Here is a 13,947-nt window from a genome sequence, read left to right as displayed (position 1 = left end):
CTGGACCCGGTCACGACTGAAATCCGATAACGGTAGCGTCTCGCCTGTCCTGGAGTTCTCTGCCAGATGTGCGAAAGTCAATGAGAACGCTCAATTACTCCCCGAAAACCCACTTATCTCACCTAATTTACCACCCATTAACACACCTCCTACGCAAATAATTGACTACATGTCAAGGCGTGATGGAGGGTGGACTTGAGATGTGATTCGAACCGGTGGCGGGGTTCGGGAAGCACATGGGTTGGCAACTGGGGTTCATCCTACTCTGCGCGGCCCGGCCTGCGCCAGGTGGAGGGCCTCAGAGCACAAGTTGGCCAGCGAGCGAGTGGGTAGTGACTGTGGGATAACGGCGGGGTTGTCACCCTGATTACTGAGGCATTATTACAGTCCCCTCTCCCCCTACCACACCGGGATCTGTTACAGGAACCGTGTCAGATATAATCAGTACTAATGATTAATCAATTCTGGAACCTATGTCGTGCCTGTCCTTCAGTAAACATAGATAAGGTGAGTGAGAAGCAAGTTGTCAGCATGTGGTGGTTGTGTGTGTGTGTGTGTTTGCCGCGGCGTCTTGGTGGTAAATGCCCCGCCCTAAAATTGCAGGCAGAGGTGGTTGGGCCGTGTTAGCTGGCAATGTTTCACGTGGTTTTTCATGTGGCAATGCTTCACATGGTGTAGGTTCCACCGGGGGAACTTTGCACTAGCTCGGTCATCTTGCCATGTCAAAAGTCTTTAATCCGGCCTTTTTTAGTCAGTTTGCGGTAATTGTCACGCCTTTGGATTGTTTACATAAGTCAATGTTTTAGTAAAGAGATAAGTCAAATGTGGTGTACAGTCCGGAACCTCATCATATTGTTGTTATGTAGGTTTTGTGAACTTTAGATGTTAATATTATGATCGTACACAGTCGCATCATTGGATATATAAGTATTGTCGTTAAAGTAAAAGTAAAGTCAATTTTATTCAGGAAAGTACATACATAGTTGATATACAAACATAATGTTGGATTTATAGATAGAGCTAGTAGTACATACAATACCTAAAGTCACTAGTACGCATAGCGTTTCGGGCAAAGCTTTAGAAAATTAAGTGTTGTATCATAATTGCTAGTATGATTTAGGCGGTGTTATATTAAAAATAACACATTAATGACATGTGTTGTACTTGTTTCATAAAAATTTTTTGGTCTTTTTAAGCCTGCTTTTTAAGCCTGCAATAAGAGGAATGCGAAGCGTCTGTCAAGGTTTCCCTAATTATATCTGCAGCTTCAGATAACTCCATATATTTAGAATGATATATAATTTGATTTACTCCACAATAATGAATACAAATATTTACAAGTATGAGATGAAGCAACGATGGAGTAAACTAGGCTTCGCGGCGCCCCGGAACCAAATTACCTTGTGCTAAAAATGGTAGTTTCCTTTTTCAAGGGCTTTTTCGCTATTTCTCTCCGTCCCCAGTGACAGCGAGATGACATTCAGTCCTGCGCTCGAAGCAGTCTTGCAATTTTATTTTTGTATTTGTATAATACAGAATTGTTATTTTTTTTTTAAATAAACGTGGTGCTACGCGTTTGACAGTGTTTTGGTTAACGTTTGTATTTAATAACACACACACACACACACACACACACACACACACACACACACACACACACACACACACACACACACACACACACACACACACACAAGAATAAGAGCTCATAGATTTAAACTAGCTAAACATAGATGCCGAAGAAATGTAAGAAAATTCACTTTCGCAAACAGAGTGGTAGACGGTGGGAACAAGTTAGGTGAGAAGGTGGTGGAGGCTAGGACCGTCAATAGTTTCAAAGCGTTATATGACAAAGAGTGCTGGGAAGACGGGACACCACGAGCGTAGCTCTCATCCTGTAACTACACTTAGATAATTACACGCGCGCGCGCACACACATACACGCACGTTCCTGACTGGAATAGGCACATGAACCTGTCCACCAGTTGATTGACAATCAAGAGGCGGGACCAAAGAACCGGACCTCAACCCCCGCAAGCCCAACTAGGTGAGTTCTCACACATTCCCGAACTGAGGAGTATGAGCTACGAGGAGAGACTACGGGAATTAAACCTCACGTCTCTGGAAGACAGAAGAGTTAGAGGGGACATGATCACCAAATGCAAGATTCTCAAAGGAATTGATAGGGTAGATAAAGACAGACTATTTAACTCAAGGGGCACACGCACTAGGGGACACAGGTGGAAATTGAGTGCCCAAATGAGCCATAGAGACATTAGAATTTGTTGTTTTAGTGTCAGAGTAGTTGACAAATGGAATGCATTAGGAAGTGGTGTGGTGGAGGCTGACTCCATACTCAGTTTCAACTTTCAAGTGTAGATATGATAGAGCCCAATAGGCTCGAGAACCTGTACACCTATGATTGACAGTTGAGAGGCGGGACCAAAGAGCCAGAGCTCAACCCCTGCAAGCACAACTAGGTGAGTACACACACGTGACTTGTGACCATGCAGTCAGGTATCATCTCGGTCGCCCACACACCTCACAAAGTCGATTCCAATAATATGCCATCGCGGGAGGGGGAGAAGTTACAGGAATGCAGACTTAAGAATAGATACAGTGCTATAAGTTTTTAACTTTAAATAACATTTGTTTAAGTTTTGTGTTTTGACGCTAGTAGCATTTTCCGGGCACCTTCACCCGCGTCATTTTTTGTTTGATTTGTTATGCTCTATTCTGTAGTCTTCTTTTTTTTTGGAACACTTGACTGCCATTTTCATTGTTTCTGCGAAAGTTTAATTTCTAGTGCATGGACTCGTGTTATTTTCAGTAGAGTGACCCTCGTATTATTCCCAGTGTCTTGAACCTCGTGTCAATGTTAATGCAGAAACCTTAATGTTAGGTTCCGTGTAGTGACGATCATGTTAAGCTATTTTCGTTGCTTTGTCGTGTTGTTTTTAACATATTCCATGTATGTTTAAACTTTTTGCTCTCAGATGTGTACGTACACATCAAAATTTACGTTCACCATACACATTCGCTATGTACCTACGCCTCAATATATTCACCATATTAAAAACCCTACACCTGTTTACATTCGCCATTCATCCACGTCTTCACACATTCCCTATACATCCACATCCCAACAGACTCACCATAGTCCCACTTCTATAAACAGTCGCCATTTACCAATGCTTCTATGCAGTTCGGTACATTCATCATATATCTACGGTACTACATAGTCACCAGACACCCACACTTCTACATAGTCCCTATACACCCACTCCTTCACTTCCACTATTCACCCAGGCTTCTACACGGTCACCATGCACCAGTTGCTGCACACAGGCACCATTCTTCACTATGCAGGCACCATACACCAATTCCTATACACAATCACTGACTAATCAGTCACTGTACACGCACTCCTGTTCATACTCAAAATAAACCCAATTTTCCATTGGTTTGTGTTCTAATTTTTGTTAATACTTTTAGCGCTATTTATATTCTATTATTAAACCCTTTAATCTATTTCGACATTTTTTTTATCGTGTTCCCTCTTTCAAGAAAAAGTCTTTCTAGACTGTGATTTTTGTTTATTGGTCATAAAATAGTTTTATATATTTAAGATTCATAATTCCCAAGATGAAACTTATCTGTTTACACTGCAGAGAATTTATGTCTTATAGAGCACTTTGCTCAAAATCTGTAGGCCTATTTTTAGTGCAGTTATATCACAAACGTTTCCAGGTTTAAATTTCAGTAGCCTATTGAGTATATTTGAAACATTTATAGTGATTTATTCGTTTTAAATCCCTATTTATCATAACTTACGGATATTTTTCAGAAAGTTATGATAAACCACTTTAGTCAGTTTTAAAAGTCTATTTAAGTCTTTGTGCAGGCTGTTTGAGTTGTCTTACTGATCTTCACATTTAAAATGTTTCTGTTGACTTCCGTGTGTAAGCTACGTACCTTCAATGGACAGAACCCTGGGGCACTCCTCTTGTTACTGTTTCCCGTCTCGGTCACAACACAACGATTCTTCTACTTTTCAACACAATTACCATTCACCCATTACTCTACACAGAAACTATTCATTTACTTCTCTATTCACCACGAACATCTACTATTCACTCCGAACAAGTACCTTTGCTTTCGCACATCTACAGGCAGTGACATCTGCATCCATTCCTTGTCACGATACACTTACTGCAGTCACTATACTCGTAAAGAATTAACTATCAATCCAGAATTTTAAACAGAACACAACTCTCACACACACACACACACACACACACACACACACACACACACACACACACACACACACACACAGGTGTGTGTGTGGTAGAGGCCAAACTCGTCACTAATTTCAAAACGTTATATGACAGAATGCTGGGAAGACGGGACACCACGAGCATAGCTCTCATCCTATTACCTACTCGTAGGTAATTACACACACGTTCCTGAGCCCAGTAGGCTCATTAACTTGTACACCAGTTGATTAATTTCAAAGCGTTATATATGACAAAGTGCTGGGAAGACGGGACACCACGATCATAGTGTGTCCCGTCTTCCTGTAACTATAATTATGTAATGACACTTTGGTAATTACACACACACTGACAGAAAGATGAGGGCGGTAATCAAGAGACAATGTATCAGAATGGAGAAATGTTACTAGTGGAGTACCGCTGGGTTTATTTCTTGCACCAATAATGTTAATCGGCTATATAAACGATAAATCAGATGAAATACTGATCTATATGAATATGTTTGCTGACGATGCTAAGTTACTAGGGAAGGTAAAGATACTGAGACAATAGTCATACCCTTGAAGATAACCTGGACAAAATAACTTATGGAGCAACACTTGGGCAATGGAATTGCAAAGGCAAGCAAAAGCATTGGAAATGCGTCTGGGAACCCTCAGCGCATTGGTTCGAGCCCCCATCACGGCTCCTGTGGATTTGTTCTATGATATATCACGTTAATGTGATTTCTGTGTATTATTATGTTCTCAAGCAGCCTATTAATATTAATAGGCCTACTGTTATCATTTTGGCTCTTACTAATATTATTATTATTACTCCAACTGCTTCTGCTTCTTCTATGTTTATGGTTACTACTACAACAATTTGGTGCTACATAGCCTTCCCGGTTTGGTGCCTTCATTTGATAATTACTACAACAACTATTACTAGTAGTAGTATTACTAATACTACAACTAGTACTACTACTACCACCACAAGTAATATTCTTGTGCGAACAACTTGTACTACTGCCTTCACTCTCACTACTATAAAAGTTTTCACACCACCACCTTCCAGTTATCGCCTACGCTACCACCACTACCACCACCACCACCACCTTCCATCACCACGATTGCCATCCTCTAACACAACAACTACTACTACTATTACTGTACTACTAATTTCATTATATATATATATATATATATATATATATATATATATATATATATATATATATATATATATATATATATATATATATATATATATGCGGAAAATCAACAGAGAAATGGAAAAGAAAGATGAACGTTTCGCCGATCTGGGCCTTTGTCAACACCGGACTGCAACAAAAAAATTGAGAGACTCGTTTCGCTCGAAACACGCAAAATAATGAAATGTATTTGGGCAATAGGCTGGGAACCAAAACCTACAACTGAAGATTTGGAACTTCAGTAATTAAATGTCAAATAACACAAAAGTGTTGACTCTGCATTTTTACAGATAACTATACGATAAAAGTGCAGTAAATAGTTCACACAGAACAAAGTTTCTGAAGTAATAGTTAAATATTAAATGTAATACTAATAACAATAATAATGCTAATAATAACAACTATAGTAATACAGTAGTAATATAATATTTTCAAATAATGTAGCAACTAGTATTTGTAGCTGTACACTTATCACATCCACTACTCTAGTGGCTGTGTAAAAAAAAAATCATAGGCTATCATTTTTTCCGTCACAAATATGCGAAAGTTATCAGCAAAGTTTTTCTCTCGACATTGTTGGTGGTTTGCCTCAGGGGCCGAGGAACCTGAGATGGTGTGGAGGAGGGGGGGAGGAACCACGTGAATAGGCTTAAAGTTAATAATATTTACGTCTGCAGGAAGTAGGGAAATCTGTTTTAAAGCTGTAAGACTAGGCAACATTGCTGCCTGGAAGGCCTAAGTTACCAAGTACCGTTCAATAGCTTTAGCACTACCAAATTTTGAATTTATTTTGCTAGTTCTGTTTTCTTTCGTTAGTTCCTCTTTAGCTCTGGGACCTGCTATTAGAACGGGTTGTATACGTAGCTTTATAAGGAAATTTAGTTATACGAGATGTGTTGCGTTACGTGAGTGTGTTGAAACGTGTGACTTGTTAAGTGTTTCTGAATGATAAGACCTGTAGATTTGTGGGGAAGAAGTGAGCGAGATAGAGAAATTGAGAGAAGTGAACCTTATGTTTCCTCATTTCTTGAATGTTTGCTCTCTCTCCCACTAATGCTCAGTACGACTTGATGGTTCCGGATCATCCCATCCTCCTGAAAAGATAGTACTTATAGTAACTATTTGGTTGAAAGTAACAACATATAGTGATGGACCACCAGTAAACCACTTTTTGTTTTATTAATTCCTACGCCTAGTATATAGCACATATATGTGCTACATAAGATCTAAGATAGCGTGTATTAGGCCAAGTTTGTTTTTTGAGAGAGGTTAGATTAAGCTTTATATTTATGTTGCGGTATAAAAAGTTTCCTGTTTGCTCACATTTAATAATATAAAAGTCAACTTTCCGGTGGTCCATCATTACATGTTGGTACTTTGGGCCAAATAGCTATTAGAAGTGTGTTCAGTTTAGGGGCATGGGCTGCTAGGGCGGACTGATACGTTATCACTTTCATTGAATACATGTTCATTCACATTATTGTGACTTTACAGCCACGATATTGGGACTTTACAGCCACGTTATTGGGACTTTACAGCCACGTTATTGTAACTTTACAATCACGTTATTGTGACTTTACAGTCACGATATTGTGACTTTACAGCCACGTTATTGTGACTTTACAATCACGTTATTGGGACTTTACAATCACGTTATTGGGACTTTACAATCACGTTATTGGGACTTTACAATCACGTTATTGGGACTTTACAGCCACGTAATTGTGACTTTACAGCCACGTTATTGGGACTTTACAGCCACGTTATTGGGACTTTACAGCCACGTTATTGGGACTTTACAGCCACGTTATTGTGACTTTACAATCACGTTATTGGGAGTTTACAATCACGTTATTGAGACTTTACAGCCACGTTATTGTGACTTTACAATCACGTTATTGTGACTTTACAATCACGTTATTGTGACTTTACAATCACGTTATTGGGACTTTACAGCCACGTTATTGAGACTTTACAGCCACGTTATTGTGACTTTACAATCACGTTATTGTGACTTTACAATCACGTTATTGGGACTTTACAGCCACGATATTGTGACTTTACAGCTACATTATTGGGACTGTTTAACTGCTGAATAAATAAATAAAATTACATAGAAATATTTTAGTTAAAGAAGAGTTTGGGGGGTTTTCCTTGTCTGTCTATCCCCCCCCCCTCCACCTCCTTTCCCTCGTGAGAAAAGTAGGATTGCCTTTGGTAACCGAAGCCAAAAATGTCTTAAAATACATTCGACAAATCGGTATTTGTAATGGTCATATTGACGAGCACTGGAGCGCGACCCGCAATCCTTCGTAGTTTAGGAAAAACCGCCCATGTATATATGAAAAACCGCCCATGTATATATACACACAGAAAAAAGTGTGAGCTAATTATTAACTTTAGTGGAAAGATTTGTTATATAATGATTTTAGAAACCAGAGAGCCTCAGCGAGGGTAATACATGAGTGACAGAGGGAAGGGGAGGGAGGAGAATGAAAGTGAGAGGGGGGGTTGGGGGGAAGGGTAGAGGGAATGAAGGAAGGGAGAAGAGGAAGGGAGGGGTGGATTTGCACGTCAAGGAAAATTGATCTTGAGGCTGGTAAAAGGAGGGGGATGAAGATGAAGAGCAGGCAAGTGGTGTTGTATGGACCTGTTTGCTCAGAGAAGCGTGTGTGCGAGAAGTGAGGTACAGGTGAGGGAGGTTGGTGAGGTGTGATTGAGGTACAGATGAAGGTGGTTGCTGAGTTGCAAGATGAGGGGGGGGGGAATGTGAGGTACAATTGAAGGAGGATGGAAAGATATGAGGTACGGATGAAGGAGGTAGGTGAGGTGTGATGCACAGGTGAGGGAGGGAGGTGAGGTGTGAGGCGCAGGTGAGGAAGGTGGGTGCCGTGAGACCTGGGTGCCTAAGTCAGCGTGGCCAGGTGGCACTCATCCTGGAAGCAAGGCGCTGGAGGCACTATTTAGGTTGGGCGAGGCAGAGAGCTGCCACATAAATAACTTGTTTTGTTATTAACACATTTTTAAAGCAAAAATTATAGTATTTAAATTTAGTTTCCAATAACGATGATATATTTAGAAACAATAATAATGATAATAAAAATACAAATATTACGTAAATAATTATAATAAATATATCAATGTATCTGAAAATTAAATATTGATACTTAATCATTTTCATTTATTTTGAACTTCCATGACAAATATCTCCACGATATTCATATAATCATCAGTAATCTGACATAAACATTATCACCAATTATTTTGTATGCAGAATCACAGTCAATCTTCCCCCCACCTCCCGCAACTAATAGGTCGCTTTCTTAGGTTATGTTATCCTAGCAACCAACGTTTCAAAAACAGCCTATTAAAAAGTTAAGGCTAAGTCTCTACGTTTTCAGTGCAACTGGACTCGATAGGTTAGGCGGGTTGCTTGGGTTCGTCCGCTTGTAGTTAGGTTAGATGATGGATTTTGTGCATATTGGTCAATCAAGACATCGGTCAGGCATATATCCTCAGCCTCGTTCCCGTCCCTCCTAATAGAGCGTCGCATTTTGACGTATCCTTAAACTAAGAAAAAATGTCGTACTAGAAAATGGAAGCGGCTCGCGAAGTTGACATACTGACCTGTTTTCTGTTTTGGGTTCTCTGGTAGGTTAGGAGAGGACATTTTAATACGACAGTTTGTTGACGTTGAGAAACTTTTGGAGGACGGGCAGGACCACGACGCGTTGGTACTTGCCCCATCGATTATATTCATTCATTATTTCTAAGAATAATTATAACGAGTGGAACATGTTACACACAGAGATCATACTAACGTGATGCATCAAATGAACCAATCCACAAGGGATTTTTACCATGTCGTATCTCAGTCGATTAAGGCAGTGTCTGGGATGCTCCCGGACGCAGGTTCGAATCCTCGTCACGGCCTCTTGTGGATTTGTTCGAGTGGAACATGTGTTTGGTGTTTTTGTTTCTTCCCGCGCGCAAAGTTTACCTTAAAGTTCGTTGTCTTCCTATATAGTTGCCTGGAACAATGCGGGGACAATATTACTGTACTGAATACTATTGTATGAAATTAGCCGTTCGTTTACAAGAATTTTGAATGGTTGAAGTGTCAGCAGGTTCGGTCAGCCAGATTGTCGCATTAGTAATTAGGCTGCATATAATTAATTCCTTATATTTTATAAATTTTATTCATACAAGTAGGGATCGTTTGTAGATCGGGTAAAAACATATGCTGATCAGGTACGGATGTGCCTTGAGCATCTACTGACGTGTAGCAGCAGGTTCAGGACATGTTTTGAGTAGGTACGAACGTGCATGGAGCAAGGAAAGATATTTGGCATTGGAAAATTGGAATATGTCAGATCATCAGACTACACTCTTCGTAAATGGTGGGGATGCACATCTGACTTTGATGTGCATCCACACCATTCACGAAGAGTGTGTACTAATATGCCACCTTCCACACTACTGAGGAAGAGTAGTGTGGAAGGTTATGTTATAAATGTTATAAAAGTAATAATTTCCCCTGTATATTAATGTAAATTTAATCTCCAATTTTTTTTAAATCATTTAAAGAAAAATAAGTATAATATAACATTCAGGGGTTTTAAAGATCATGTTCTGTAATAATGAAACTTTTGTTCACTGAGAATTATAATGTAGTATTGCCTTGTAAAACTTATGTATATATGATTTATACTGTATTGTATTTTCTTAAATGAAGATAAAAAAAAATGTTTCACAATTATAACTTTTCATATATAGTGACTAGTGACTGGTTCACACAAATTGGGAACACTGTACACTGCTTATGTTAGACCAATACTAGAATATGTTACTCCAGTGCACCTATATAAACAGAGTTTTACTCCAAGACTGGCTGCTAAGATTAAAGGGCTAAGCTATGAGGTACTTGATGTGACAAAGCTTGTACGCCCATATACGATCTCACCATATGTGCGAATGGTGGCTACACAAGAAGTTTGGAGACCATTCGCAGGCTATATTGTGCATTCTCAGAATGGGGAGGAGACATGCCTTCCTGAGGGCGTCGGAAGCATCTACTGCGATACCGGTTTTGAAGCAAGGAGACAAGAAGCGCCTAACGTAATAAAAAAGATCAGAACAAGCTTTAGTGGAGTACGTACATTAAATAGGGTTGCATTTAATGTAAGTACATATATTTAATAGGGTTTGTATTTAATTGGGTTCAAAAACAACCATCAGTTTGGCATCACCGAATGAAAAGCCTACTTTACAAACTTGTTTCTGTGATAAAATGACAGGGAAGCAGTTAGATAAAAAAAGGATGGGTTGCCTGCATCTTTATGGGCTCCCACAAGGCTTTCGACGTGGTGCCACGCAAGACTGCTTCTCAAGCTTGAAAGGCTTGAGAAGCAGTCTAGTCTAAAGTGGTTAGAAAATGAGTAAATAGAGTGAAGGAATACCTAATGGAGCGAGAGTAGAGAGGAAACAGGTGAAACATGGAGAAGAGTAACGAGCGAGGTACATTAATTAAGAGTCAGTACGTTAGCTATCTTCTTAATGAATATCATGAATTAGGTGACTGTTGGAGATTTTTACATGTCAACATTTTCAGATGACGCCAAAACATACAAGGTTCAGGACAAAAGTTAACATCAAAACTTTCCTGGAGGATCTAGACAAACTTCAGTGTTGTCCTGAAAGATGATTATCGAGCAGCACTGCAAGTGCAGAATATGAATCACAATAGTAGTAAGTGACAGAAGACCGGTTGGGAACCGTACAATGAATGGGAACACGTCTTGTGGTAAGCAAAGAGGATACTAGTAGTAGACAACAAACTTTGACTGAAAGCCCACAGCAACTGGCTAACATAAGCAGCATACGCAAGTCTGTCGAACATCAGATTGGCCTTCAGAGTTGTGTGTGCCATATTTGAGGTCAGTCAAATAATATGCAAATCTGCTAAGGAAACCTACACCTAAAGATGCCAGTATGGAGCTAGAGAAGGCGCAGAGATTTATTGCAAGACTTGTCTCAGAGCAAGAGAGTTGAACAACGAGGAAAGTCTGAATTGTATCTAACAAAGCTGTCGAGAGAAGGCTTAGGGGGGGGGGAGGGAATGGATTGTCATGGCCAAAACATGTTTACAATATTCTTAAGGAGATTGACAAGGTAAATAGATAAGAAATATTTTGATTTAGCGACAAAAGAACAAGGAAGGCACGGTTAGAACGAAATGGCATTATTTGAATAAGTATCCTGATAAGCCGAATAACAGCTCTAGCGGGAAAATGGCGAGCAAGTGGACTATTTTTTATAGAGGATGTAATTGAAGGGATCTTCATGGCCTAAACAGTTCTCGAGCATATATAATGAGATAAACAAGAGGCTGGACTGTTGATTACTCGTTGATTATTGTTTCAAGACTACTACTCCGGCAGCCTAGCGTGTGGACGCCCCCCCTGTTGATTGTCTGCTCTGTGCACAGCCAGGCTGATTGATCCAGTAACTCCAGCAGAAACTTGTCCAGTTCTCTCTCTTTTGAAAGCTTCCACTCTTGTTCCAACTAACATTTATTTTATTTGCAGACTAAAAATAACAAATCTTGGTCATCCAATGTTTACATTGTGTTCCCAAATTGTACTTACTACACCCGGACTTTTCATTGTATTTATTTTTATTATCCTCCCATATTTATCAGTTCACTGAATCAGAAAGCAAGATCCACTGACAAGACGTAGCCCAGCTGCTGAAACTAAGACCCACAGACACAGTTGTGTGAGTACATTCATGTAAGCTCCACACTCACTAGGCTACGCGTGAATGCAGAGCGTGGGTGTGGCTACTAGTGAGGGGGAGGGTTGATGGGTGGTGGGGTAGGAGAGGTCAGGCGCGTACTATGGCGTTGCTGTGCGTGTCGCCTCCAGCTTAACGCTGAAAATCAATGTCACTGGGGCCGCCTGCAAACCGCGTGACACCTGCCCTTCCCGCTGGCCATTCATGCTCTGCTGCTCTTGCCCCTCGTGGCTAAAGTACACTCACTATGAGGTGTAGTCTCATAGGCGTTTAGTAAGGTAATTGAAGTCATAGTGTGGGGGTGTATCTCCAACCATAGTTGGTGTGGCACTAGTGCCAGCCTGATAGTATGGCATATCTCAGCTTAGTGTGTGTGTGTGTGGGGGGGGGGGGTAGAGTGTCAGTGCTGCCAGCCGTATAAGTCCACTTCTTTAGTACTGTGGATAATAATGGAGCCTGCTCTGCTGTAATAGGAACTTTATGGGTGTGGATTTATTTGCAGTTGTTGTGGTGTAAAGTTACTTACAATTTAGTGAAATTAGATATAATTGATTTTATCTCTATACTATGCATGGAATGCTGTGGTATTGCTGGACATTTGCACTTTTCCGTTTCTTGATGTTTTTCATTCCCAAATGCACATGCTGCGCAAGTGGCATTTTATATATATTGTATATATATATATATATATATATATATATATATATATATATATATATATATATATATATACTATATATATATATATATATATATATATATATATATATATATATATATATATATATATATAATGTCGTACCTAGTAGCCAGAACTCACTTCTCAGCCTACTATGCAAGGCCCGATTTGCCTAATAAGCCAAGTTTTCCTGAATTAATATATTTTCTCTAATTTTTTTCTTATGAAATGATAAAGCTACCCATTTCATTATGTATGTGATGAATTTTATTTTATTGGAGTTAAAATTAACGTAGATATATGACCGAACCTAACCAACCCTACCTAACCTAACCTAACCTATCTTTATAGGTTAGGTTAGGGTTAGGTAGCCGAGAAAGTTAGGTTAGGTTAGGTAGGTTAGGTAGTCGAAAAACAATTAATTCATGAAAACTTGGCTTATTAGGCAAATTGGGCCCTTGCATAGTAGGCTGAGAAGTGCGTTCTGGCTACTAGGTACGACATATATATATATATATATATATATATATATATATATATATATATATATATATATATATATATAATATATATATTGTATTATGTATATATCCTATACATAATATAGAGAATATGTAATGTGGAGAACATTCAATTGGATTGCTGTTAATATATTTTAAGTTGGATTAGGAGAGACCTGGGAGTGGAGGAGCGTGGCACCCCAAATTGCATATCTACTGACAGTTTATGGCTCGTTTAATCACCATGACGAAACTTAGTATTTGTCGTGGAGAGACCTGGTCGTAATTCAGGGGCGGCGCAGAGCTGCATCTAGCAACACACACACACACACACACACACACACACACACACACACACACACACACACACTGGCTTATTCAGCTCCCGTCATAGGCATTGTTCCGGGTGCATTAGTGGGGTGGGTAACCCACAGCACTCACTGTCAGTCTCGTCTCTCTTGTCCGCCTACACTGGTCGAATCTTCCCCGGTACGGGAAGGCAGT

General features: G+C 39.7%; 1 protein-coding gene across 20 annotated transcripts in view; it reads left to right on the top strand.

Moving 5' to 3' along the window:
* Positions 1-305: 305 nt before the first annotated feature.
* The window catches only part of LOC123765573 (serine/arginine repetitive matrix protein 1), a 779,721-nt gene continuing 766,079 nt past the window's right edge, over positions 306-13,947 (top strand). For 11 of the 20 annotated variants that reach the window (XM_069333900.1, XM_069333897.1, XM_069333909.1 and 8 more), the window contains exon 1: positions 307-507. In XM_069333900.1, coding sequence (XP_069190001.1) covers positions 451-507 — 57 coding nt within the window. In that variant the 5' untranslated portion in view covers positions 307-450. Of the gene's footprint in view, positions 508-13,947 lie in introns of all 20 variants that reach the window. The other 9 variants (XM_069333902.1, XM_069333911.1, XM_069333907.1 and 6 more) reach the window with 3 other exon arrangements.

This window comes from Procambarus clarkii, chromosome 30 (assembly GCF_040958095.1).
Source record: "Procambarus clarkii isolate CNS0578487 chromosome 30, FALCON_Pclarkii_2.0, whole genome shotgun sequence".
Classification (NCBI taxonomy): Eukaryota; Metazoa; Arthropoda; class Malacostraca; order Decapoda; family Cambaridae; genus Procambarus; species Procambarus clarkii.
The sequence above is the reverse complement of the archived record's forward strand: the minus strand, read 5'-3'. Positions and strand labels throughout refer to the sequence as shown.